We start from the raw sequence: 26,731 nt of genomic DNA on the forward strand, positions 1-26,731 counted from the left end.
AGGACCAAAATGGGGTGGAGGAAAGTAAGGTGAATAATGAATAGAGGCAGCCTTAGAAGAATTAGAAGTGACTACAGAAGAAACCTTGAACTAGAGTCCCCAGCCCCCCTTAACCACAGTCCCCTATCCCAACAACCCTTTAGCCCTCCCTTCTCCCCTGATCCACACCCACGCACCTCGTCATTCTCGGACACAGGAACCTCATTGTCCAAGCTGTGCTGCCAGAGGCCTGAGCATGGTGGGCGAGAGAGAAGGGGGATGGGGGAGCTGGAATTGTCCGGACAGTGGCTGTCGAGTCCCCTAATTTCCCTCTGTCCATCACCACGAGATGTTCAGTTGATGAGAAGAGAAGGAGGCGCTTAGCCCAAGTTTGGACATTAGAAATCGAGGTCCAAATGAGGGAAGAACATGGCCCAGGGTAGAGTTTCGAGATAGGCGGTCTCCAGCCCTGAGCCTGACCGGAGAAGAGGGAACGGGAAAGATTCACCCCAAGTCCCAGAAAGATTCATTGGAGGGTCAGATCCTAGACAGATCCCGACGGAAGAACACCAGTCAGCAGGCAAAGAGGGGATTCCCTGGGAGAGTCTGGCTGTCCGATGGGTCAAGGTCCTGAGTAAATTAATTGGGGTCTGGGATGGATGAGGATCTAGGGTACGTGAGTGGATGTTCTGGTTGGATGGGCGGGGTGAGGGTGGAGTGTCCCAAGGAGTTGTACTCTCCCGTTAGACTAAGTCGCGGAGAAGGGAGTCTGGGGAGCTGGGGGGAGGTGGGGGTGTGCGCTTAGGGGCGGGGCGGCCGTCTCGGTCCCCCTTGGTGGAGCCCCGCAGCCTGGGAGCCAGAGCCCGGGCTTAGCTTCTGCTATTGCCGCCGGGGCTGGAGCTGTCCCCCAGCCAGACGAAGTGAGAGCCGCCCGAGGGAGGGAAGCCGTGCGCCCCAGCCCCGCCTGGACGCAGCCGCGGACTGGGGCCCTGGCGCCCCTGAGCCATGGTGAGTCCTACACCTCAGCCTAAACCCTCTCCCTCTCCCAGCTCTTTGCCTCTGGCCCCCACCCCCTCCTCTGGGCCTCTGGATCCCCAGCCCCAGCCCCGCCGCCTCCTCTGATTGCCCTTGATCTCGCTTCTACTTTGACTCTAGTTTCCCATCTCGGAAAAGAACAGTCTTTCCTTCCCTCTCCTTTCTGTCTCTCTCTGTCTCTGGGTCTGGAGTTGCCTGGCTCTCCCTGTTGGTTCCTTTCCCTCCATTCAGCCCCCTCACTGCTCTTATTCTTTATCCCTTTATCTGGACTTTGCCACCCCACCCCCATCCTCCTTTCTTCAGTGCTCAAATTTGTGCTTTCCGTATCCCTTGCCTTCTCTTTCTTTCCTTTCTTACTCTGTTCTCCTTGCCTCTGACTTACCCTACTTGTACAGCGCCCCTTCCCTTCCCTTCCCTTCCCAATTACCTCGCTTATCCCACCCAGGGACCCTGGGAGCAGGTCCTGGCAATGGCCGTGGAAGGGGTCGGCCAGGCCATGAGAACGGACCTGCCTGCAATCACCATTTTCCATCTCAGTCCCCGGTCCTGTGAGGGGAGGCCCACCCATCCGGTCCCAAGAGGACCAGTCACAGCTGTAACTGGGGCAGGGGCATGGAAGAGTAAACAGAGTAGAAGAGATGCAGAGGAACTAAGGCTGCAGGGAGTACTAACCCAGGTGGCACACCTGCGAGAGGAAAGAAGCATCATCTGGGGAAGCTCACACAGCCCTTTGTTCCACTCCTCTAATTGCTCTTACATTTAAGATTGTATATTATAGTTCTCTGTCCTTAGGTCAATTCTCTCTCCAAAACTGAAAGCTCCAAGAGGAGAGATTACATTTGATTTAAACTTTGTATTTATCCTAATAGGTTGTATGGGGCTGTGCACACTGTAGGGGATTGATATGTTTGGTGAGTTGAATGGCATAGGGAGAAAGGGACGCTGCCAGGGGAGCTCCTACCGCAGTGGCAAGGGTGACACTGCCTTGAGGGAAACTCACTCCCAGAGTTCACACTGCAAGGGAGATGAAGGCATTTGGAGAAGTGAGGCAGGTAAACACTACAGGGGAGAAGAGGTGCTCAACGGTCACTGCCCCTTGGAGAACTCACTGCAGGGATACTTTCAGAAGAAGACCTCACTACTGAGAGAAAGAGGGCACTGCCAGGGGGAGCTCCTACCGCAGGAATGGGGGAGGGGCACTGCCAGAAGGAGAACTTCAGGGAAGAAGGGGGATACTGCCATTGGGGAAGCTCCCACTCCACAGAGGAAGGGCATAAACTGTCCGGGAGGGAAGAGGGAAGCCATGCCCAGGGTTATTGACTCAGTCACTTTAGTCTCCTCTCTTGTCCCAGCCCTGTCGCTTCCCTCCCAAACCCTCCCAAACTCCCCACTCCCAGTCCCCTCTCTTCAAACTGCTCCTCCCCCCCCCCCCCGCTGCTGCTTCCCGTGGCTGGGGCCCCCCCCCCCCCCCCCGCCCCCCCCCCCCCCCGGGGGGCCCCCCCCCCCCCCCCGGGGGGCCCCCCCCCCCCCCCCCCCCCCCGCCCCTCCTGGCCTCTGAGCCTATGGCCCGCTTGGCCCCACCCCCACCCCATTCTCAACTACCACCATCCCTTCTCCTACACACAACTATTCATTCTGCTAGACACTGGGGTCTAGTTCTTCCACATGCTTGCAGGCCCAGGTCTGTCTAGGTGCGTCTCTTTGTCAGGTCTAGGTATTCTTCCTCTATTCCTAAGCCATCTGTCAGTATGTAAATGCCAAAAATCTGTGGCACCTCTTTCCTCTGGACTAGGGTTATTTGGGGGTTGGAGGAGCATTTCAATCACACTGAAAACTCTTGCTCCATTACACACACACACACACACACACACACATATACACACACACACTTTTTTTAAACATTAAATCAGGTTCCTTAGAACTTCAAGGAAGGAAAAGATGGGCATAGTGCATATAGGAAGGGGCTTGATGATAGAGGTCAGAGAAGAGCTACTAAGGGTGCCTGGAATCAGAGTTGTCCATGGTGTCACAGGTGTGTGGGGAAGATTGAGGGGCAGAGGTCAAGAAGGGGGGATGGTTCAGGGAAGGGCTATGGCTAGGAAGAGAAAGGGACTCAGCCAGCTGATGCTAAAAGGTCATCAGGCTCAACTCATGAGCATCCTATACACATTCATACAAGGTAAAGCCCTTTTCTGATTTCCTTTCCCTCATACCCCTTTTGCGACCTCTTTCCTCCTACAAAATGACCCCCAAATGTTCATTTTAACCTGATTTCACCTACTTAAAATGTGTTTCATTTGTTTTTGGCTAGGCAATGGGGCTGACTTGCCCAAGGTCACACAGCTGGTAAGCATCAAGTGTTTGAGGCCAGATTTGAACTTAGGTCCTCCTGATTCCAGGGCTAGTGTTCTATCTACTGCGCCACCTAGCTGCCCCAATGTGTTTCATTTGTGGAGGAGGTGGGGGACTGGTACAAAGCATAATTTGTCCTGGTTTACATCCCTTCACTGATAGGTACTGAAGGTCTTACTTAAGCAATTTCTGCCACATCATTCTCTCCCCTGACCAGCCACTGCCTAGCCTCTTAGAGCTATTGATCTGATTTCCTTGTAATCTAGCAAAAAGTCTGACCGGACAAATCTGCTCCTTCAATCTGAAGAGCCAACAGAGAGGCCTGTGGATAGATCATCCACCTACCCCAGGCATCTTTACCCCTTCCCCCAATTCTACCTAGTGTCCTCTGATCTCTAGACCGGTCCCCCTGCCATCTCCTCTGATTTCCCCTTTCTTCTTCCAGGAACCAGAGCCAGTAGAAGATTGTGTGCAGAGCACCCTGGCTGCACTGTATCCACCTTTTGAAGCAACTGCACCCACACTGCTGGGCCAGGTATTCCAGGTGGTAGAGCGTACCTACCGAGAAGACGCGCTGCGCTATGCCCTGGATTTCTTGGTGCCCGCTAAACACCTTCTTGCCCGGGTCCAACAGGAGGCCTGTGTGAGTTACTAGCCTGCCTGCATGCATGCATGCCTACTCACTGGGCCCTAAACTGACTGCCTCATTGCCTCACCCCAGGGACCAGCCCCTACAGAATGAACTCCCAGACACCCCCCAGAAAAACTGACCTCCCCTTCAGAGACATCGACCCCTTCAGAGACTGACTCCCTAAAGAGAGCAACTAGCTGTCTTTCTTCATCTATATAATAAGGAGGTTGGACTATGTGATCTCAGAGTTTCCCTCCAAGGCTAACATTCTGTGATTGTTATACTAACCATCTCTGTGAACCCTCACTACTAATCTTGCCCCCGTGCATAAACTAACTACTTAACATGACTTTCTTGAATACTGAACAGTACTCACCCTGACTACCCTGCCATAGTGAATTCCCTGTCTAAGGCTCAGCGTACATTTTGTGATAATGGCCAACCAAGTGATATGGACTGCCCTTCTCCTGACTGTCCTTACCCTGTCTGTCCCTGTTCTCATGCACTCTGCCTCCACAGCCTGCTAACCAGGTTTGGGGTTCCTTGACCTCCAGCTCCCCCCTCTCTCTCCAGGCCCAGTACAGCGGCTTCCTCTTTCTTCATGAGGGCTGGCCACTCTGTCTGCATGAGCAGGTAGTAGTACAGCTGGCTGCACTACCCTGGCAGCTGCTTCGCCCTGGAGACTTCTACCTACAAGTAGTGCCCTCAGTGGCCCGAGCCCCTCACCTGGCACTCAAGTGCCTAGCCCCAGGGGGTGGACGGGTGCAGGAACTTCCAGTATCCACAGAAGCCTGTGCCTACCTTTTCACTCCTGAGTGGCTGCAGGGTATCAACAAAGACCGTCCAGCAGGGCGCCTCACCACATGCCTCCTGGCATCACCCACAGGTGTCCAGCGGTTGCCTTGGGCTGAACTCATCTGCCCACGCTTTGTGCACAAAGGCAGTCTCATGGTAGGACAGCGCCCAGTTTCTCTGCCCCCAGAGCTTCCCCCAGGAGCCCCTGGGCTCTCTAGCCCCCCATTGCCTGAGGAGGCCCTGGGCACTCGAAGCCCTGGGGATGGGCACAATGCCCCAGCAGAAGCCCCTGAGGGCGAATATGTGGAGCTGTTAGAAGTGACCCTACCAGCCCAAGGGTGTCCTGGGGAAGCAGCAAGCTCCCCTGGCCTCTCCAGGACTCAAACCGTACCTGCCAGAAAAAGTGCAGGAGGGAAGGGACGACACAGAAGACACCGGGCATGGCTGCACCAGAAGGGAACGGTGCTCCGGGGTCAAGATGGGGCTCGGCCCCCTGGAGAAGGGAGCAGCACTGGAATTAATACTGGCTCTCCCCCACGAGCCGAATCCCCTCAGGAAGAAAGAACACTTGATACTCCTGAGCTCCCAGCTGAGACACTGGGAGGCGAGGCTGGTTCTTTCCCTCTAAGACCAAATGAGGGTGGGGACGGGCCAGGCCAGGGGGATGAGGGACTGGCTGGGACACCTCGGAAATTAGGCAAAGGAAACAGAAGGAAAAAGCGTGGGGGAGGCAGAGGAGCCGCTGGGCAGGGAGCAGAAAGTGTACCATCAAGCCCCAGGAGCAAAGAAGAGACTGGTTGTCCCGAGGCCCTCACTAGTCTGGCCCCCCCAAATAAGAATGAGCCCTCAGGAGTCAACCTGGTACAAGATGAAGAACCTGAATGTACAGGAAAGACTGAGTCAGAGCTGGACCTAGAGCCGGAGCAAGTCAAGGAAAGAGAGCCCATTCCCTCTTCTGCCTATGAGTCCACGGAGGAGGGAACAGGAGAAGTAGAGCCAACAGGGCACAGCAAGGCTGCTGCAGAAGGTAAGAGTACATGGAGGCCAGTGGGGAACAAAGGTGGGAGTGGTCTCAGCAGTAGAAAAAGGAATATGGTAGTGGTCTCAATCTGGGGAGCAGCCTCTAATTCAGACCTCAGTTCAACCATCCTTCCTGTCCTCTTTAGTATCCACAGACCCAGAGGAACTCCCATCTAGCCCCCTAATACCACCGTCTGAAGCTGGAAAGGACAAGGAAGGCAGTAGCCCCGAAGGGTGTGCCCCAACTTTGGTTGACGATGATTCCAATATGACTTGGGATTTGATGGCATCTGGATTTTTCATGCTGACTGGTGAGTGTTTGGAGTGGAGGAATAGGAAAGGATAACAAACAGAAAGTGGGAGGAGGTAAAAGTGAGGGAAAAGGAAGCCATGTTGCTGGGGAGAGCCAAGGGATGTAAAGACTGATCACACCTTCACTGAAAGCAGGCTATCATCCCTGACCCCTTTTCATAGTCACCTCATGTCCATAGGTGGGGTGGACCAGAGTGGCCGGGCCTTGTTGACCATCACTCCACCATGCCCTTCTATTGAGCCTCCACCCACACAAGCAGAGATGAGCACCGTTCTTTGTTACCTTCATTCACTGCTCAGGTAAATGTGGGCCAAGTGCTGACCTCCCTGAGTCCTTAAGATGATGACCTCGTGACTTCTGGGACAATGACATAATCCCAACCCACATCCTCAATCCACTGACTTTTAGTTCAATGACCCTTCTGAATTCTGAGGACTCTGACATTATATATAGGACACTGATTAAATTTTCCATACTTTGGCTCCTTCACCATAGGGACTATGAACACTGACCTCCCCAGAGTCTCAAGAAACTTGACTCCATAATCTTCAAGACACTTTCTCCTAGAGACAAATTTTCCACCTCAGATACTGGTTATTTACATTCTGTCTCCCTAACCTACAAGGAATTGACTTTTTCCCATGGACTAAAATCAGAGCCTCAGACTCCACTGTGCCCTAACCTCGAGATGAGATTTTATTAACCTTCCCTCCCCACACAGGTCTGACCTGAAGATGTTGGGGTTGTCTGTCCTTCTAGACCTCCGGTGTGCTCCCTTTCTTCCCCCAGGACTAATCCCTGTTCTAAATGACCTTCAGGTACCTATTCTAGACCTATAATTCCATTGTGCCCTTCCTATACTCCCTGACTCCCAGGGCTTGATCTGATCCACCTCTCCCCTTAGGATTCCAAAGGACACCCTGTGATACAGCGACTGATGATTTTAACTGAGAATGAGTCCCACATTGAGCTCAGTGATCTTCAGGTATGGTCTATTAAAGCCCTATCTGTGGGTGAAAGAGAAGAGAGATGGCTAAGTCCCACACTGGCTTACTTGGTTGGCTATGAATCTGGCCAGAACTCCACCTGATCCCAGCATTTCCACAGGGTGCTGAGTTGCTATCTGAGAGTGACCTCACAACTGTGGCCAAGCCTGAAGAGCTACAGAAAGACCTAGGAGGTCACAGGGACCTTTCTCCACGGCGCTGGACAGAAACTCATCAGGTGAGGTTGCCTTTTCTCCCTACCTCAGCCAAAGAAAAGCACTATAGTCATGAGCCCATGGCCAGGAAATCCACATTCAGGGCAGCCTGAAGTAGAGGGCCAGATCCAAGCCATGGCCACAAGACTGTAAAAGATGGTGCTGTCAACTCAATTCAACTCAACAGTATTTATTGACCACTTAACTAAGTTATTTCAAGGGAATCTAAAGCTCTGGAAACAATCAAGTATGTTATAGTAGAAGGAGAATTGGAGTTGGAGTCAGACGACCCAGATTCTGGTCCTGGCTCTGACACTACCAAGCTATAGAACCCTAAGCAAGTTACTTGATGTCTCTAAATATCAGTTTCTTCAACCGTAAAATGAGGATATTTGCATGACCTACTTTATGAAGTTGTTATGATGAAAGTGCTTTGTAAACCCTTAACAGCTATGTCAGTGTAAGCTGTTATCATTCAAAAAGATTATAATATTGGGGAGGATACCTAAAAACAATTAAAGAATAACGCAAAATAGTACAAAAAAGTCCTATGTTAAGTAACAAGTTCCAAAAAAGTATGAAGAGAAGGAGGCAGTATGGGAAAGTGAAAGGAGACAGAGTGGTTTCTAATCTAGGCTCTGTCACTACCTAAGTAGGTGACCTCAGATGAGTCATTTCTCCTATCTGGATGCCAGTTTCCTGGTGAGCAGGGGAGGGCAGGGTTAACCTCTGCTGTCTCTAAGATCCCTTCCATGATCGAATATTTCTATATTTCTATGACTCTTAGTGATGCAAATGGTTAAACAATGTACTACACTAACAGTTAAAAAGTGGAGTGTACCCTACAATTATTAGGGAGGACCCCCCTTAGCAGTTGTAGGATTTGATCTGGGCCTTGAAAGATGGGTAGGATTTGAGTAGGTAGAAAGGATGACTATTCTAGGTGAAAGGACTATGTGAGCAAAGCCCTGGACTGAGAAAAGTTGTATTTGAGACCTTGCTCTACCATTAACTAGCTATGTGACCTTGGACAAATTATTTCACCTCTTTGAGCCTCAGTTTCCTCATATATAAAAACAAATCTGGCTAAGACTCTATAAGCTTTCCTTCAGTTCTGATATTCTGATGTTCAGATCCCCCTGTAGGAGTTAGGAGAGGGTATCTCTTGGGATTGGGCTACCCTATGTTAGCATTTGGGTTCTTCATCACAAATGCCTTCTGTCTGCAATGTCTCTGACCCTTCTGTGCTCTGTGTGTGTGTGTGTGTGTGTGTATTTTCCAGGAAGTAGCAAGACTGTCCCAGTTGTGCCATGATGTTCTATACTCTGTACGAGAAGCCATTGAGGAGCTCGAAGGAGCTGCGGAGCTTGAGGGAGAGGTACAGACTGGGTGAAAAGAGGAGAGGAGACAGGCAAGAAATCCCAAGGCAGAAGAATGGATGGGACCCCTTAGCACAGGGGAGAAGGGAAGCTTGTGGGACTGGGGTGAAAAAGAATGGGGGTTGGGCTGGTGTTCTTTCAGGGCTCCTACTCTCTGCAGGTGGAGGTGGGAACTCCAGAGCCCCTGCGGAAGGTGTTAGCAGATCCCCGGCTGGCAGAACTGCAGAGGGATGGAGGAGCCATTCTCATGAGGCTTCGTATAGCCCACAGCAGCAGGTGAGAGAAAAGGCCTAAGCAGGGCAGGGGAGGAGACTAGGGAACCGAGGAAAGGAATGGAATTGATTGAGGATTATGAAAGGTAGGAGATGAATTGGCAGATGGGCTGCCAGAGGTGGCAGTTATATCCCTATGAGGTGGACCCCATGGGATCCTGAATGAATGGGGCTAAGGAAGTATGTATGGGTCAAAGCTAGAGTCTGGCCAAGGAAAGTCTATTCCTCACATTGCCACTTTTACTCTCAGGTTGGAGGGCCCAGGCCCTGCCATTCTGTACCAGGAAGTGGATGAAGCAATTCACCAGCTTGTTCGCCTGTCCAACCTCTACCTACAGCGACAGGAGAATCACCGACGTCAACACAAACTCCTCCAGGTGAGCTAGAGTCCTCATATCTCCAACCACTCCTAGCTTTTGACACTGACATGAAACATTCTGCTAATTGAAGACTTTGCCTTTGGCCCCCAGGACTTTCACTTTTCCTTACTTTCAAAATCTCCTTGATAATTGAAACTCAGCTCAAGGCACTGAGTCTCCTGGGCCTTGAGTGGACTTCGTTTCCTAAGTCCTGAGATCTGCCTCGTCAAAGCTCTAACTACTTGTTCCCCTTTTGCTGATGACCCTTTTTGGAGATTCCTGATTCTATCAATCAATTAACAATGATCATTAAGAACCTATTACGTGCCAGGCACCAGGTTACCTTCTGGGGTTATAAAAACAAAAATGAAACCATCCCTGCCCTCAAGGAGTTTACATTCTATAGGAAGCAACATGTATAAAAATGAATTAGACTAGATGGCAGCTGAAGGGCACTTCCAGTTCTAAATAGATATAAAACATATATGAAATAAAGACAAGGTAAACACAAAGAAATTTCAAAGAGGAGGCACTAATAACCGGGAGAATTGGCAAAGGCCAAATCATATAACAGCTTTGAACAAGTTAGGTTTGCTCAGAGCTGAAAAGGAGGAGGAGGGAGTGCATGAAAGGCATAGGTGATTGCCTATGAAAAGGCAAGTGGACAGGGAATGTGATATTTTATTGTAAGGGTCAGCAAATAGGCCAATTTGATTGGACTACAGAGTGCACAAAGAGGAGTCATGTGTAATAAGTCTGGAAAGGTAGGTTGAGATCACATTGTGAAAGGCTTTAAACGCTGAACAGAAGAGTTTCTAGTTGAACCTAGAGAAGGGGTTCTTAACCTGGGGTCCACTGACCCCCCCCACAAAGGGATCTAATGGATAGATGAGTGTCTGTGAACTTGGATGGGGAAAAAAATTACACTTACAGTTACCCTTTCCACATCGAGGGGGTTAGGGGTATGGCACCCCCCTACCCCGTAATCTGGAAAATCAACATAAAATTTTTTGGCCCTCCCTTCATACCAGAGAAGTCTGAATTTTTTCTTTTTCTTTTATTCAGTGTTTACAGTACCTTATTGTAAAATTTGGGTCGATATTATACAACAGTATACATATATTTTATGCATTTCTGAATTTCTAAACTTTTTCTGTGTGATCTGCTGGCTTTCACATGTCATCTGCAGCTTCCACAAAACTCCCAAAAAATTCCTATTTAATTTCTTATGCCAACCCAAGATATATTGAAACCACTACTGGGGAAAGACATAATGTGGAAGGGATAACTGTATATTTTCACTATCCTTTGAATGAAATTTATTATTTCCTTCAATTATGAATATTGGCAACAAACCATAATAGTGTGGGGCTTCATTAAATTGCTAAAGGGGTCCATGACCAAAAAAAAAGTTTAAGAAACTCCGTGCTAGAGGCAATGGAGACCTTCCTGAGGAATGACATGGTCAGACATGTGCTTTAAGATTATCCTAGTATGCATTTCTCTCTTATTCAATACCCCTAGTCACGACATACTTCAGACAAGAGTAGTTCACTTTTTAGGGTTTATTTCCAAGACAAAAGAGAATGTGTGTATATGTATGTGTGTGTGTATATATTGCATATATGTATGTGTATGTGCATGTGTATATGTGTGTGCATGTGCATATGTGCCTATATATAGATACATATATGTATATAGAAATATATATATTCAAGAATAATACAACAGAGTATAGAATTATACATAAAAGAAATCTATACATTTCCAGACTGGAATATACCTAAATTTTCTATCCTAATTCTTGTCCAAAATTTCCCAGGCCAAGAATGAGCCATGTTCCTCTTTGGTTGGGAGACTCATGACACGGAGCCAGATCCTTCATGATTCTAAATGAGAATGTCACCTTCTATCCCAGAACACCTCCATTCTAACTTTGGGATGTGCCACCTGGACCTCATGGTCCAGCATTTCTCATTAATTTCTGAGTAAAACTGTTTGAACTTGATTAAATGTCAGGTTCTTCATGGGACAGCTACATGGTACAGTGAATTGAGTGGTGGACTGGGAGTCAGGAAGACCTAAATTCAAATCCCACCTCAGATGCTTACTAGATGTGTGACTCTGGGCAAGTTACTTAACCTCAGTCTCCTCATCTATAAAGGGAAGCTAAAAATAGCACCCACCTTCCAGGACTGTCATGAGGATAAAATGAGACAATATTTATAAAGGACTTAGCATAGTGCCTGGTACATAGTAGGTATTATATAAATTTAATTATTTTTATGTTCTGCCCTTACTGCTTTGTAATCATAGGATCCGCGATTTCAAGCTGGAAAAGGCCTTAGAGGTCATTTCAGATGACCTCAAATGAAGAAACTAAGGCCCAGAAAGGTTAAGTCATTTGTCTTAGGTTACACAAGTTGTAATCACTTAACCAGTAAATTTCCCTTCTCTTTACCCAATGTAAGGAGGGAAACAAAACTACCACACACTTTTCTGATCACATCATAAGTCAGAATGATTCAGCCCGGGGTATGCCAAAGCCAGCTCAAATCAGCCTGAGAGAATTGATTGTTAAATTTTCAATGTGAGCATTTACACCTCAGATATCAGTAAATGCTACAAAACAGAGTTTGACTTGTTTTGTTAATTGTTTAGACTTGAGAGAGTAATGGAAAAAATGTTAATAATGCAGATTAAATTTTAAAAGGTGTCCTGCGAATATTTTTTCCCAGAGATCCAGTTGTTAAACATTTACCAGCACACCATTGGAATTATTCTAATACACAAAACATTCTCAAAATTTATAAAAGACAGAAGTAATATAGTATAGTGGAGAGAGCGTCAGACTTGGAGATAGGAAGCCATAGGTTCAAATTCAGCCGCAAACATTTACTAGTTATATAACCCTTGGCTAATCACTTATTCTTTCTGGGCATCAGTTTCTTCTTTTTTAAAACAAGGGAATTGAACTCAATGACCTCTGAGGTACTTTCCATCTTGAAATCTATGTTGTCATTTTCCTTATAAGCAAACCTGAGGCATCTCTCCTGGAGTTCCCATGGTGTTCCCCTCCCACACCCTACCCAAATTGTCTCTCAACTGCTCCCCAAGGCTAGCCTCTTGTTTCTGTAGTCCAGAATCCTCCCCTTCCATAGGGAGAAAGCTTCTTCCCCTCTGATACTGGCAAACTTTCTTCCACCTTGACTTGCCTTCCAATCCCAAGGGGCTATTTCAAAAACTCTGTCCTCCCCCTCTCTCTATGCTTCCTGGCATCCAGCTTTCTTTGATGAACCAAGTCCTCCCTGATATGGGATGGGAACATCAGTCCCACCACTCTCTCCTTCCACCTAGGCTGAATCTAAGACCTTGTAAGATCCTGATGCTAATAATGCTATTATCAGCTCATATTTATATAGTTCTTTCTGATTTGCAAAACGCCTTTCTCACAACTCTGTAAGGTAGGTAGTGCATTTTTTATTATCCACATATTCAAGAAATAGACACGTGGAGATTAGATAATTTGTTCACAGTTCCACAGCTAGAAGAAACGACGAGCCAGGAATCCAATATGTCTTATGACTCAAATCTAGTTCCAATGAATTTTCCACTCTACCAAACTGTCTCCTGTGGTCTGAGAGTCAGATATCCTAGTAGATTCTGGTAGATCTGAGAGAGCCTACGGACTCAGTGGAAGCCCTGCTGATGCCTGAAAACTTCCCAGTTACTGCCTTCTTCTACCCAATGTCAACTCTAAACCTAGGAGCCATAAAAAATTGTAATACCTCAAACTCCAACGGAAGAAGTCACGAAGATCCTAGAGGGCAAAGGGTCTTGAAAAATATTAATCTTCTTTTTAAGAGAACTCCTCAGAAATGTTTTCCTCCTTCCTTGATCATTAACCTTCTGGGGCCAAGAGCCCTGCAGAGGACTCTAGCTGTACTACTAAAGGGAGGTACAATGAGCTTGGAACCTTGGCCTTGGTTTCCATTCCATAGTCCCGGGCTCAGTGACTGAACAGCCACCTAGACCTATCATGGAAGTAACTCTTTCCATGCAGATAAGGTCAGGATGCTGAGGAACTTTTAATGGCTGATACCAAGAAAGTGACCCTGGGCTCCCTATGTGCCAAAGTTGAAATCTAAGCACCACTGGTGCTTAGACTTGGTGACATTGAGCAAGTCACCTCCCATTTCCTTATTTGAAAATAAGAATAATAATCCTTGTACTAATTACTTCCCAGAGTTGTCTGCATCAGATGAGATAATTTATGAAAGGCATTTTGTAACCATGAAGTATTATATGAATGTCAGATAAAATAATGATAATAACAATAATAATACTATATTTATATAGCACTTTAATGTTTATAACCCTCTGAATGCCAAAGTCAGGATGGAGGTTTTCTGGGATAGAAGGTAACATTCTCACTTAGAATCATGAAGGATCTGGCTGCCATGTTATAAGTCTCCCAACCAAAGAGAAACATGGCTCATTCTTGGCCTAGGAAATTTTGGACAAGAATTAGGATGGAAAACTTAGGTGTATCCCAGTCTGGGAATGTATAGATTTCTTTTATGTATAATTCTATACCCTGTTGTATTATTCTTGAATACATGTATTTCTCTTTAATGCAACAACCCTGTGAGATAAGAAACCTGTTTTACAGATGAGATTAAGTACCTTACCCAGGGTCTCATAGTTATTAAGTGATAGAGCAGGATCTTAAATCTTAGTTCTCTGTCTCCAAGTCCAAACCTTATTCCATTACACTGTGCTGGTAATATTCTAATTTTTATTATTATTAGGGTATCTGTTTATTGTCCTCCTTACACAGAGTCCATGTAAACTAGGATCCAGAGAGTTATACTTCCAAACTAGTCAGCACCCTCCTCAAAAAGAGCCTGACATAAGTGTACCTACACACATACACACACACACACACACACGCATGCGCACACACACAAACTATTCTTTTCTTCTCTAGGCTAAAAAAGCACAAACAAAACCAAAAAATTCCATTAGTCTTTCTTTATAAGATAGGGTTATAGTACCTTTCATTGGGGCAGCTAGGTAATGCAATGGATTGAGTACTGGGTTGGGAGTCAGGAAGACCTGAGTTCAGGTCTGGCTTTAGACCCCTGGTAGCTGTGTGACCCTAGGCAAGTCATTTAACCTATTTGCCTCAGTTTCCTTATCCACCAAATGAGGATAATAATAGCACCTACCTCCAAGGGTTGTTTTGAGGATTAAATAAGATAACAATTATAAAACACTTTGCTCAGTGCTTCACATATAATAAGCACTATATGCATGTAAGCTATTATTTACCTTTTTGGTCAACCTCAGCCTCTCTGTATTTTTAGAATAACAATACTCAAACCACACATGCACACATGTGCATGCTCTAACCACAGTGCTACCTCCCACCCTTACTTCACCTCCCCTCATGCTCTCTTCAGTTACTGGAGAGTCAGCCAATTCAAGTCAAGCCCTCAACACCACCTTTTACATTGCTTTCTCCTGGATGAGGGTTCTCTAAAGAGCTTCCTTCTGGTTTCCTTTTATCCCCCTCCACCCCAACAACCCTTAGCTCGGCCTGCCTCCAGGACCTATCAGGCTTCCCTTCTCACTCTCCCCTTGTCTCTCCTTGATCAATGCCAAGTTCTTCTCAGCCCCAGTTATATATCCTGCCTACCCCAGGTCTTCTTAATAACCCAGGGATTTTGTATAACACATTTCAAAATGTTTCCATGTCCATTAGCTCATCTGATTTACAACCCTTTAATTATGATTATTATTATCCCCATTTTGCAGATGAGGAAACTGAGCCTTAGAGAGATATCCAAGATCTCCCGGCCAGCTAGTAGCAGAGCTAGAATCAGTCAGAACCTACCCCTCCTTACTTCTGGCTTCAGTGATCTTACCATGATGCAATGATGTTTCTTTGACTGGTGCCTCCTCTCTCCAATCTGTTTGCCTCCAGGTGTTGCAGTGGCTTTCTGGCCCAGGAGAAGAGCAGTTGATGAACTTTTCTGAGCTTGGAGACTCCCTGCCTGCCCTGCAGGAGATGGAGATGCGTTTCCAAGCCTTCAGTACTGAAGCCCAGGTAAGACAAGGGGGACCAGTTGAGGAGCCTATAAATAAGGGACAGCAGAGGAGAAGGGAAGATCTGGTGGCAGAGGCAAGAGGAAAAGCTCTTGAAAGGCCAGGGCAGAGACTGTGTACCACCCAACCTTCTGCAGGAGCAGCTAGCCCAGGCTCGGGAGGCCCTGACCCTGGAGGAGGACCCCACCACGCAGCAGTCCCTGGATGACTTTGAGCAGCGACTGGAGCAAGTAGAGAGCAGCCTCCATCGGGCCCTCCGGCTACACCGTTTCTTTCAGCAGGTACCCTTGCTCCTTCCCCTTCTTTTTCTTCCTTTCTCCTCTCCCCTCTCCTCTTCCTTCTCTTTCTATATCCCTTTCTGGAGGAAAGCAAGCTGGATTGGGGGTTCAGGAAATCTAGGTTCATATTAAGTGTCTGCGAGGTGCCAGGCTATACTCTGCTAAGCAATGGTAAATATACAACAGTTCCTGCCCCTAGGGAGCTTATATTCTATCAAGTGAAAACAATGTCATGTACACAGATAAGTCAATACAAAATATACACAAAGGAAATACAAAGTTAATTTCAGGAGGGGGCTTCAGAAGGGAACTAATAACTGAGTTATCACAAAAGGACCCTTACAGGAGGTGGCACTTGAGCTGAGTCTTGAAAAGAACCAGAGAATCCAAGAACCCAATATAAGGAGGATATGCATTATAGGCTAGAAGACAGTTTATACAAAGTCACAGAAACAAGAAATGGAATGTCACTCAAAAATGAAAAATAGGCCAACTTGACTGGAATGTAGGGTCAGTCAGTTAGCAAGAATTTATTAAGCACCTACTATGTGCCAGGCACTATGAATTGGAGAGGGGAAAGACCAGAAACTAGACCAATTAGAAGGTTATTACAATAGTTAAGAAAAGAAGTAACAAGAGCCAGAACTAGGGTAGTGATCATGTGAGAGGAGAGAGGAAGACAGGGAGAAATGTTTTGGAAATATAATCAAGACAACTTGATGATTGATTAGGTATGGGGGGTGAGATTGAGTGAAGAATCTAGCATGATTCCAATGTTATGAGCCTGGATGACTGGAGGGAGAGTGGTGTTCTCAGAAGAAAAGAGGGAAGTTTGGAAAATGGGTAGCTTTGAGCAGAAAGATAATATGTTCCATTTTGAGCACATCGAGTTTAAAATATCTATGGGACATCCACTCAGAGATGTTCAGTAGGCATTTCATAATGCTGAAGCCCAGCAGAGAGATGAGGTCTAGATATATAGATATGGGAATCATTTGCACAGAGATTGTAATTGAAGTTATGAGAGCTGATGAAGTCACTGAGAGAGTATGTAGAGAAAGAAAAGAAGGTCCAGGACAAAATATTGGGATACACCCACATTTGGAGATGTGATAATCCAGAAAAGAAGCCTGAGGTATGGTCAGACTGGTAGAAGGAGAATGAAAAGAGAGCAGTTTCATCCCAATTCAAGGAAGATAAAACAATCAGGAAGAAATGATAGTCAACCATACCAACAATGTCAAGAAGAATGACACCTAACCACATCGCACCTATCAGATTGGCTAACATGACAAAACAGGAAAATGATAAATGTTGGAGAACATGTGCATTGTTAGTGGAGTTGTGAAATGATCCAACCATTTTGGAGAGCAATTTGGAACTATGCCCAAAGGACTACAGAACTGTGCACACCCTTTGGCCCAGCAATACCACTTCTAGGGGTATATCCCAAAGAGATCATAAAAAGGGGAACGGACCCACATGTACAAAAATATTTACAGCAACCCTTTTTGTGGTGGCCAAAAATTGGAAATTGAGGGGATGCCTTTGGGGAACGGCTGAACAAGTTGTGGTATATGAATGTAATGATGAGCAAGCCAACTTCAGAAAAACCTGGTAAGACTTATATGAAATGATGCTGAGTGAAGTGAGCAGAACCAGGAGAACATTGTACACAATCACAGCAATGACAACCTTTGATAGACTTAGATCTTTCAGCAATGCAAGGATTTAAGACAACTCCAAAACATTCATGATGGAAAATGCTATGTACATTCGGAGATAGAACTACGGAGTCTGAATGCAGATCGAGGCCTACTATTTGCTCTCTTTTTTTGTTTTGTTTTGTTTTGTTTCTTCTTTCTCGTGGTTCTTCGCAGTGGTTCTAATTCTTCTTCATAATATGGCTAATGTGAAAATATGTTTAATATGAGTGTATGTGTAAAGCCTGTATCAGATTGCACGCTGTCTTGGGGAGGGGAGGGAAGGGAAGGGGAGAAAATTCAAAACTCAAATTCTTCTGGAAGTGAATGTTGAAAACTAAAAATTCATTAATTAACTAAAAAAAGAAGAATGACACCTAAGAAAAGATCTTTGGGATTTAGTAATTAAAAGATCTTTATCTACCTTGAAAAAAGTAGTTTCAGTTGAGTAATGAGGTCACAAGGCAGACTGAAAGAGTCTAAGAGGGGCTAGTTAGAGCACAGGCCCTCAAGTCAGGAATATCTGAATTCAAATCCAGCCTCAGACACTTACTAGCTGTGTGACCCTTGGCAAGTCACTTAACTTTGATTGCCTTTAAATAAATTTAAAAAAAAAAAAGGCTGAGAAATGAGTAAGAGGGAAAGTGAGTTTGGCTATTAAGGAAAGCTGTAGGATGGTAACTTGAGAAGATAGTGGAGTCCAATTTAAGCAAGGAGAAGACCTGGGTCTGTTTATAGGCAGAGAAGGATCCGGTAGATAAGGAGCAATTGAAGAATAGAGAGAGGACATTTCCTGCCTCTGACACTTATAAGCCCTCTGACTGTGGAGGAGTCATTTCACTGCTGAGTGTCACCTCTTTTGAGGAGAGAGAGAGATAATAATTCTTGCATCCCTACCTTATAGAATTGGCTGGATCAAACAGGAGAATTTTAACTCCTACTTTTATGGAGTTTTAAGGTTTGCAAAGTGCTTTTCTCAAAGCCACTCTATGTGGCCATTAGTATTCCCCCCCCCTTTTTTTTTCAGACAAGGGACACAAAGAAAGTAAGAGACTTTCCACTGATCAGTCAGATAGTAAGTGGCAGAACAGGGATTTGAACTCAGGTCTCCTAATGCCAAGACCAATACTCTTCCCACTATCCCCTACTGTGTCTCAGAGATAATGTATCCAAATCAAACAATGTATATAATACATTTTGTAAACCCCAAAATTTTGTATAGGTGTAAACTATTAATTACTTTTCTTTATATCTCTGGGGGCCCTTTGCCTAGAGACGAGAAAGAAGAGCACTGGTACTGGGACTCTGAGGTAGAGTGTTTCCAGGGGATGCTTTACCTTGGGCCACACTCTTGCGGGAGCCCTGGAGTAAAGGTGGAGGGGCATTAAGCAGAGAAGAAATAAGTTGTTGTAAGCCTAACCTCTCATCCCCTTTTCTCTGTCTTTCATTGGTTCCTCCTCTCCCATTCTGTTCCGTCGTCCTTACAGGCACACGAGTGGGTGGATGAAGGAACGGCAAAGTTAGCAGGAGCAGCACCAGGTCAGGAGGCTGTACTAGCAGCGCTGGCCCCAGTGCCTAGTGCAGGCACCTTCCAAGAAATGCGGGCTCTGGCCCTGGAACTGGGCAGCCCAGCAGCGCTCCAAGAGTGGGGCCGCTGTCACACCCGATGCCTGGAGCTAGAAAGAAGGGTTCAGGAGTTTCTTGGGGATGAAACAAGTCCACAAGGCCGGTGCCGGCGTCGGGCAGACAGTGCCAGCAGTGGAAGAGTCAAACAGGACCCGCTCAGCCCTTCTCGAAGTCTCAGCGTGTTACTGCTCTCCAATAGCCCTGGACCCCGACCAGCACCTTCCCACTGCTCCCTAGCGCCCTGCGGAGAAGACAGTGAGGAAGAAACACAAGAACTTGCTCCTGAGGCCCAGGGGAAGCCACGGCCTGGGACCACACGAGCTGTACTGATCCGTGGCCTAGAGGTCAGCAGCACTGAGGTGGTAGACAGGACCTGCAGCCCCAGGGAACATGTACTGCTAGGCCGAGCTGGAGTCCCTGAAGGGCCCTGGGGGGTTGGCACCCCTCGGATGGAGCGCAAGAGAAGCATCAGGTGAGTGCTGAAATCACCTTTAGATATTAATGAACCCAACCCTATTCATCAATACTCTTCCCCTCCCCTTCCAGCTCCAGTGAAGTTAGTACATACCAGGCTAGGGAGAGGAGAAGAGAGGGAGGGGTTTCCTATCACACCCACTCAGGGCCCCTGCTCTTCCCATGCTCTGGAGTGACATCCCCTGCCCCCGTCCTGTGTTTACAGCGCCCAGCAGCGGTTGGTGTCAGAGTTGATCTCCTGTGAGCAAGAGTATGTAGCAGTATTGGGTGAACCACTGCCACCACCGGGGCCCGAACTGACAGCAGAGCTTCGGGTAGACTGGGCTACAGTCCTGGCTGCTCGGGAGCGACTCCGAAACTTCCATCGGGTGCATTTCCTTCGGGAGCTGCAAGGCTGTGCTACACACCCTCTCCGAGTGGGGGCTTGTTTCCTGAGGCATGTAAGTAACCAACCAGGGCCTTTCCTTTCCCTGAGCCCCTTTCCCTACTGGCCTGCTGCTACAAGCCTCATTTCCCCTAAATTTATTTTCTCCCAAGTCCTATACTTGGAAGAAACCATTTTGCACATTTTTACATCCCATCCTCTAAAGCTTTGCATCCCCAAGTGCCTCTAAAGATACCTCTCACATCTCCCTCAAGCTATTTCTTCATCCTTTTCTGGAGTGCTATGTAAATAACATCTCCAGTGAGACATTGTATTTGTATTTTGTGGGGAGTCTCTCCATAAAGTTGGTCCTTTTCTTTTGACCAAGTGTCTCCTGATCTTCCCCACTCTCCTTTGGGGGCAGTGAAAAGTAAAGAGCATCTCACTCTGCATCACCCAGTTCTTCAAGGGCTACTGTTAACAGCCTTCCTCCTGATGCAGGGAGGCCAGTTTAATCATTGCCCACTTTCTTCCTGACATAGGGGGACCAGTTCAATCTGTATGCTCAGTATTTGAAACACCGGCACAAACTGGAAGCTGGCCTGGCTGCACTCAACCCCCCTAACAAAGTAAGAGGACCCCTTTTGGATACATGACAGAGAATGGGATAGAGAGATGCAGAACACACCACTTCCACACCCTATCCCTATGTCCCAGGGGTGGAAGCTAGGGAATAGAGTCTTTCTAGTGGCATATAGATGTGTAGGGTGTCTGTAACTTGTCTGAGTCACACGGCGTAGTGGAAAGGGCTCTGGAAGTGGATACCCAGCAGCATGTCCAATGCCTGGAATTCAAGTAAGGGCTAGAGAGTTTCTGGGGGATGAAACAAGTCCACAAGGCCAATGCTGGCATTGGGCAGACAGAAGTATGGATATCTGTGTTCTAGCCCCAGGTCTTCTACTGAATAATTAGTTGGTTATGTGAACATAAATAAACTACTTCTCTTATTCTGTTTCCTCATCTCAGTGAATATGGAGAATTCCTATACTGCCTATCTCATAAGGCTATAGCCAGGATCAAATAAGATCACAGACATGGAGTCACCTTTAAAAAATACAAATGCTATAGAAATATAGTAGGTGATCATCATAATTAATTCCATTCCTCATCCTTTTCTCCTCAGATTAGGGAGGGCAAAATAATCTTCTAAATATCCTCTCTCCCTAACTCTTCTCCAGGATATTACACGGAGAAGCCCAGTACCTGGGCAGGAGGGGGAGTCCTCTGGTTCCATCTACATATGTTGTTCTTGGGTGGCACCCCTCAGTTCTCCAGAGTATAACTGCCACACACTCATTGAATGAATGCCTCAAACCCTCACCATGAACCCCTTTTGTCTCCTCCCCCACCCAAGGGTTCCACAGAAGGCCTCTACTCGCCCCGCTTCCTACAGCAACCCCTGGAACAGTTAGCTCGATACGGGAAACTCTTGGAGGAGTTGCTGAAAGAGACAGGGACTGAGCTGAGTTCTGAACGCCAGGCTCTGGCAGCTGCCCTGCAGCTGCTAAGGGACCAAGAGGACAGAGGCCGGGATCTGCTGGCTGTGGAGGCTGTACGTGGCTGTGAGGTAAGAGCAACCAACGCCATCCACTTGGCACCGCCACCTCCAAAAGAGATTTTGGGTTCGAGTCTCACTCCTGCTGTTTGGCCTTAGCCAAGTCACCTCCTCAATTCTCAGTTTATTCAGCTGCAAGATGAATTAGACTTAAATCATTTCTAAGACCTCTTCCAGCTCAAAATCCTATGACCCTATGACTCCTTTCCTGTCCCTTCTACTTGACTTTCCAATTCCATGCTTTTTCCCCATCTACCTTACTAGCTTTAAGTCAATCCCAAATGCCCATTCAATTTTCCTCTTCCTTTTTGTCTTTTCTCCACCCTGAGATCCAGTTCCACCACAGTTTCAGCCCTGCCCTCTCCTTTGGGGAACAGCTCCTTCTAATTCTTTGCTACCTTTTTTTACATGAATAGCCACATAGAGTGCTAGAGTTCTCAGCCCTGAACCCAAGTTTGGGGATTCTAAGCCAGAAGCTTCACTGCTTCCTAGGCTCTGCCTGAAGGACTCGACACAATGCCCCCCCCCAAAAAAGTATCTCTGAGCTTCCATCCTGCTGCTGTGTCCTGCTTCCTCCTGCGAGGCCAATCAACCTTCATCTCCAGGTAGAGAAAAAGGAAAAAGGAAGAGGCAAATAGACTGGGCATTCAGGATGGAACTAAGCAAGGTAGGACCAGTAAGGCAGATGGAAAAAAGGCACTGAATTGAAAAATCAAGTAGAAGGAATAGGAAAGGAGTCATGAGGTCATAAAATTTTGAGCTAGAACCAAGGACAGGCCAGCCTTTCCTCTTTGTCTTTCAACAGGTGGATCTGAAAGAACAAGGGCAGTTACTACACCGAGATCCTTTCACTGTCTTCTGTGGGAGGAGGAAATGCCTACGTCATGTCTTCCTCTTTGAACATCTCCTCCTCTTCAGCAAACTCAAGAGCCCAGAGGGTGGGCCTGAGGTTTTTGTTTACAAGCAGGCCTTTAAGGTACAACCCCATGGGGGCATCCTTCCTTCCTTGGATATTAAGAGTCCTCTGGAACCTCACCCTAGTCCAGAGACTTGGATAATCTAGAAACAGGCCTTAGCCTGGAGTCAACCAATGGATCAAGATCTCAAGTTCTCATCATGAACCAAGCTCAGGAGGTTTCCTTTTCTCTAGTGCAGTAGCCACAACCGGACAATCCAAGGATAAAATGGGAATGGTAGTATGTGATCTACAACTTTGGGATCAAACTCAAATAAAAAGATATCTCTGCAAGCCATATATTGACTTAGAAAACCACAAATTAACATTATCTATGTTGTATTATATTTTTATTTATTTTCTTAAACATTTCCCAATTACATTTTAACCTGGTTTGGCTGCACTCGTGAGTTTTGCCAGTGGTGAGTTTGACACCTCTGATCTAGAATACACAGGCATTGCAAATAATACTTCTGGATCAGAATGAATAACCAAAGAGAATGACCCAAAAGACTTGCCCATTTGAAGATACCTTGGTACCAGGTGCCACCAGGATTCCTATTTTCCACAGCCAATAGTTTTGCTCCAAGACCTGCATCAGTAGATCTAGAATCATTTTCTATGACTCCAGTATTTATTCTTAGGCTATATTCTGGATCTTGGGGATCTAATTGGGATGAGATGCACCACCTGCTCATTTATTCACTCTCCACCCTTCTCCCTTTTTTATCCCCCCAGACTGCTGACATGGGGCTGACAGAGAACATTGGGGACAGCGGGCTCTGCTTTGAGCTGTGGTTCCGAAGACGGCGTTCCCGGGAAGCATACACACTTCAGGCCACCTCATCTGAGATTAAACACAAGTGGACAAGCTCCATTGCCCAGTTGCTTTGGAGACAGGCAGCTCACAACAAGGGTACAGGAAGAGAACTTGGGAGTTTGAGCAGACTGAAGGAGGGGTGGTGATGGAGAAGGAGCAAAAGGAGGGGTGGACAACAAGCTAGCATTCCTGCAGAAGCAGAGGTAAGAAGGAACAGGGGGAAGTGACAGTGTTTCTGTTTCCCCAGAGCTTCGAGTGCAACAAATGGTATCCATGGGCATTGGAAACAAACCCTTTTTGGACATCAAGGCCCTTGGGGAGAGGACCCTGAGTGCCCTGCTCACAGGGAGAGGTGAGGGTTATGGTGTGGAAAGTTTTCCTCTCCCCTCTTCCCCAAGAAGTGCTCAGAACCTTAAAGATGAGGGCACAATTCGAGAATAGGGGTTGGTGGGTAAGTAGAGATAAAGAGGAGTGGTAAACTCTTTCTAGGAATTGTGGGACTAGGGGACATTCCATGGGACCAAGGAACATTATGGGGAGGTAGAAGAGCTTTCCCATGACAACATCTGCCCCTCCCTCCCACACACCCCACTTTCTACAGCTGCCCGAACCCGGGCCTCCGTGGCTGTCTCTTCTTTTGAGCATGTCGGCCCCTCCCTACCCTGTCTCTCCCCGGGAGCCTGCTCCCTGCCCGCCCGCGTCGAGGAGGAGGCCTGGGACCTGGACATCAAGCAGATCTCCCTGGGTGAGGCACCATGAGTGGCAGTGTCCCTGCACCCTGGTGATGCCCCTAACTGGATGTTCCTAACAGCTAGTTCACCATGGCAATGCTTAGGGTTACCTGTAACTCAGAAATTTTTCTGCCTTAGCCAAGCAGCCTTGTTGCCATGATTTTGTACACTTTTCCAATACTGAAGCACCTTCTACCCCATTGCTAGGATAATGCTTACAGCAGACTGTTTTAAAGGAGCATTTCCTTTATGCCCCTCTCTCTAGCTCTCCCTTGGTCGCTATGGAAACTGCCTCAGCTTCCTGTTGTGTCCTCCCGGTTCACCATGGCAATACTTACAGCTTCCTGTTGCTTCTTCCCTGGTTGTTCTAATGATGCTGCTGACAATTTCCTGCCTCTTACTGGGGGGGGTTCCCCTGCAACTGGGTTGCTATGGTGACTCACAGCTTCCTGTTGCTAGGGAGTTTTTCCTGCTCCTGCAGCCTGGTTGCTTAAGGTAATCTGGAGGGGTTCTATACACTGCTCTTATCCCAGCTTCCCCTCCAGCACCTGAATCACCTGACTCTTCTGGAGAAGTGTCCCCAGGAGCAAGGAGCAGCCCCAGCCTACAGCCCCCCAACCTTGGGAGCAGCACCCCTATCCTGCCTAGTGGAGGGATCTTGGGGTATGCCCGTCCGGTAAGTTCCTATAATGGGGCTAGGTCTGGGGACGATCTCTGACTATTTTATATGTGACTTCTCTCATTCATACAGTTCATTAATCAGGAATGTTGTCCTTCCAATTTAAACCAGGGATCAAAATATCCCTAGGGTAGGGGAGAACATTTAATAAGCACATTAGGGTGGAAGAAAAGAGGGGACGACAGATAGGCTAAGGCTTAAACTAAACTGAAAAAAATCCAGAAATACTAGGGAGACAGCTTTGGTGTAGTATACACAATAAGTTCCAGACGTCTAGTTAGAAGAACCATGTTGAAGTCCAGACTAGCTCTCAGGAGTGATTTGGACTGCCATTTACTAGCTGTGTAACCTTAGGCAACATTTAATCCTCCCTGAGCCTCAGTTTCTTCATTTATAAAATGGGGGATGGTAACATCTAGCTACTTCACAGAGATATTGTGAGGATCAATTGAGATCATATATAGGAAGGGTTCTATAGTTATAAAGAACTATCTTAAATGTCAGCTAATATTATTGTACAGGGTTGATGGGGGAACAAGTAAAAAGAGGTAGTTATTATCTTTCCAGCTCACTGTAGTTTCTCTTTCCTCAGAGCCATACTCGAGCCCCAAGTGATCCTACCACCCCTCTGTGACCCTGGAGTTCTGAGGTGAGTCACACACAGTATCCTCTTTCTCACCCCACATTTCCTTCCACTTAGATGTTCCCCCAGCTCCCAGGAATCAATGTCAATTCTTCCTCTACTCAACTCCTTTCACTCTTCTCTCTTACAGAGTAGGTCCAGAACTCAACAGGAACACCACCTCTGAAACACATGATGGGTTGGGGTAGAGGAGTAATATAGGCATGAAAGAATGTCATGCTTCTTCCTTTCATTTTATTTTCTGGGAAAGAGGGGTCGAGGGACCAGTGCATTATTATACTGCCTCCCCATCCCCTGCTCTTCCTAGCTTGGTGCCTTTGCCTGCAGGACCTAAGGTGACCACGTCTGCTCACCACTGAAACCCTGCAATAGGAGAAATTCTCCCTCTTCCCTTCCTTCCCCAATCCTAACCCATCATTCCCTAGGAAACACATCACTGCACATGCCCAGTACTCCTCTACCCACAATTTTCATTTCTCTTCCACCCCTGACTCCTCCCTAAAGGAACTCATCTCTGCGGGCAAATTGGAGTATTCTGGGAACTGGACCATCACAGATAGAACTATGCAAACTGTTGTGGGAGGGAGGGATTGGGAAACGTGAAGATGTCTTCTATGTAATTACTGTTATTATAATTACTATTGCCACATTAAATGTATTTACTGGAGTTATCTCCTGGAAACAGGAAGCCTTCTTAGTCTCTTGGAGTGATTGAGACAACACTTTAATTTGGACACTTCCCCAGAACTAGTCTCATGGCCAGAATACATAAAAAACTGAATTTTAAGTAAAAAGGACTTTTATGTGACCTTGGACTTCATTCTTCTAATCTGGAAAATTAAGGGCTCTAACTATAAGACCTCTACAGTCTAAATCTATGACCAAAGCTTTGTTCCTATCACTAACTGCATGTCTCAATGAGGCCAGCTAAATTTAGGGAGGCTCATCACAAGAAGATGGGCTACTGGGTAATGATTTTTTTGGGGAGGAGAGGGTCACTGCAATTCATGAAGTACCTACTTACTAAAGCATGAAAATGATTACAATCTCCTTGTGAAGGTACTACCCACAATGAAAAAATCACAACTCTTGAATTATTTAAGTAGGCCAGGTGCCATCCACATTCCATCACAAATCAAAAGCTGTTGGTGCAAGAAACCTGATTCTGCAGGTGCCTTCCATTCTGCCTCCCCTCCGAAACTTATTATAGACTGGCAGTGAGGCTACCAACGGTGAGGTGCTACCTCTTATGTCTCCTTCTACCCACCCACCTCTGTTGGGAGTCCTGGCTGCTTCCAGGGAGCTCTGGGTCCAATGGACAGCGTCTGAGGAAACTGACTGCCTTATGGAGTTGACTGACAAAGAACAGTAGGACATAGGCCGACAGAAGGACACA

The 26,731-nt window shown here is 46.7% G+C and overlaps 1 protein-coding gene across 2 annotated transcripts; it reads left to right on the forward strand.

Moving 5' to 3' along the window:
- The first annotated feature begins 919 nt into the window (after positions 1-919).
- ARHGEF40 (Rho guanine nucleotide exchange factor 40) lies at positions 920-26,650 on the forward strand. Of its 2 annotated transcripts, none has more exons than XM_027843148.1 (24): positions 920-987; positions 3,812-4,009; positions 4,571-5,819; positions 5,959-6,123; positions 6,304-6,424; positions 6,847-6,943; positions 7,030-7,110; positions 7,233-7,349; positions 8,609-8,704; positions 8,866-8,981; positions 9,228-9,354; positions 15,326-15,448; positions 15,585-15,728; positions 18,916-19,526; positions 19,734-19,968; positions 20,435-20,521; positions 21,307-21,519; positions 22,313-22,483; positions 23,201-23,378; positions 23,530-23,634; positions 23,884-24,027; positions 24,547-24,689; positions 25,285-25,341; positions 25,466-26,650. In XM_027843148.1, the coding sequence occupies exons 1-23, from the start codon at positions 985-987 to the stop codon at positions 25,324-25,326; spliced, it is 4,566 nt and encodes a 1,521-aa protein (XP_027698949.1). In that variant the 5' UTR covers positions 920-984; the 3' UTR covers positions 25,327-25,341; positions 25,466-26,650. The 2 variants fall into 2 exon arrangements, with proteins under 2 accessions (XP_027698949.1, XP_027698950.1); XM_027843149.1 differs by having other exon boundaries at positions 24,559-24,689.
- Positions 26,651-26,731: the final 81 nt, after the last annotated feature.

Source organism: Vombatus ursinus, unplaced genomic scaffold (genome assembly GCF_900497805.2).
Source record: "Vombatus ursinus unplaced genomic scaffold, bare-nosed wombat genome assembly UNPS02014894.1, whole genome shotgun sequence".
Lineage (NCBI taxonomy): Eukaryota > Metazoa > Chordata > Mammalia > Diprotodontia > Vombatidae > Vombatus > Vombatus ursinus.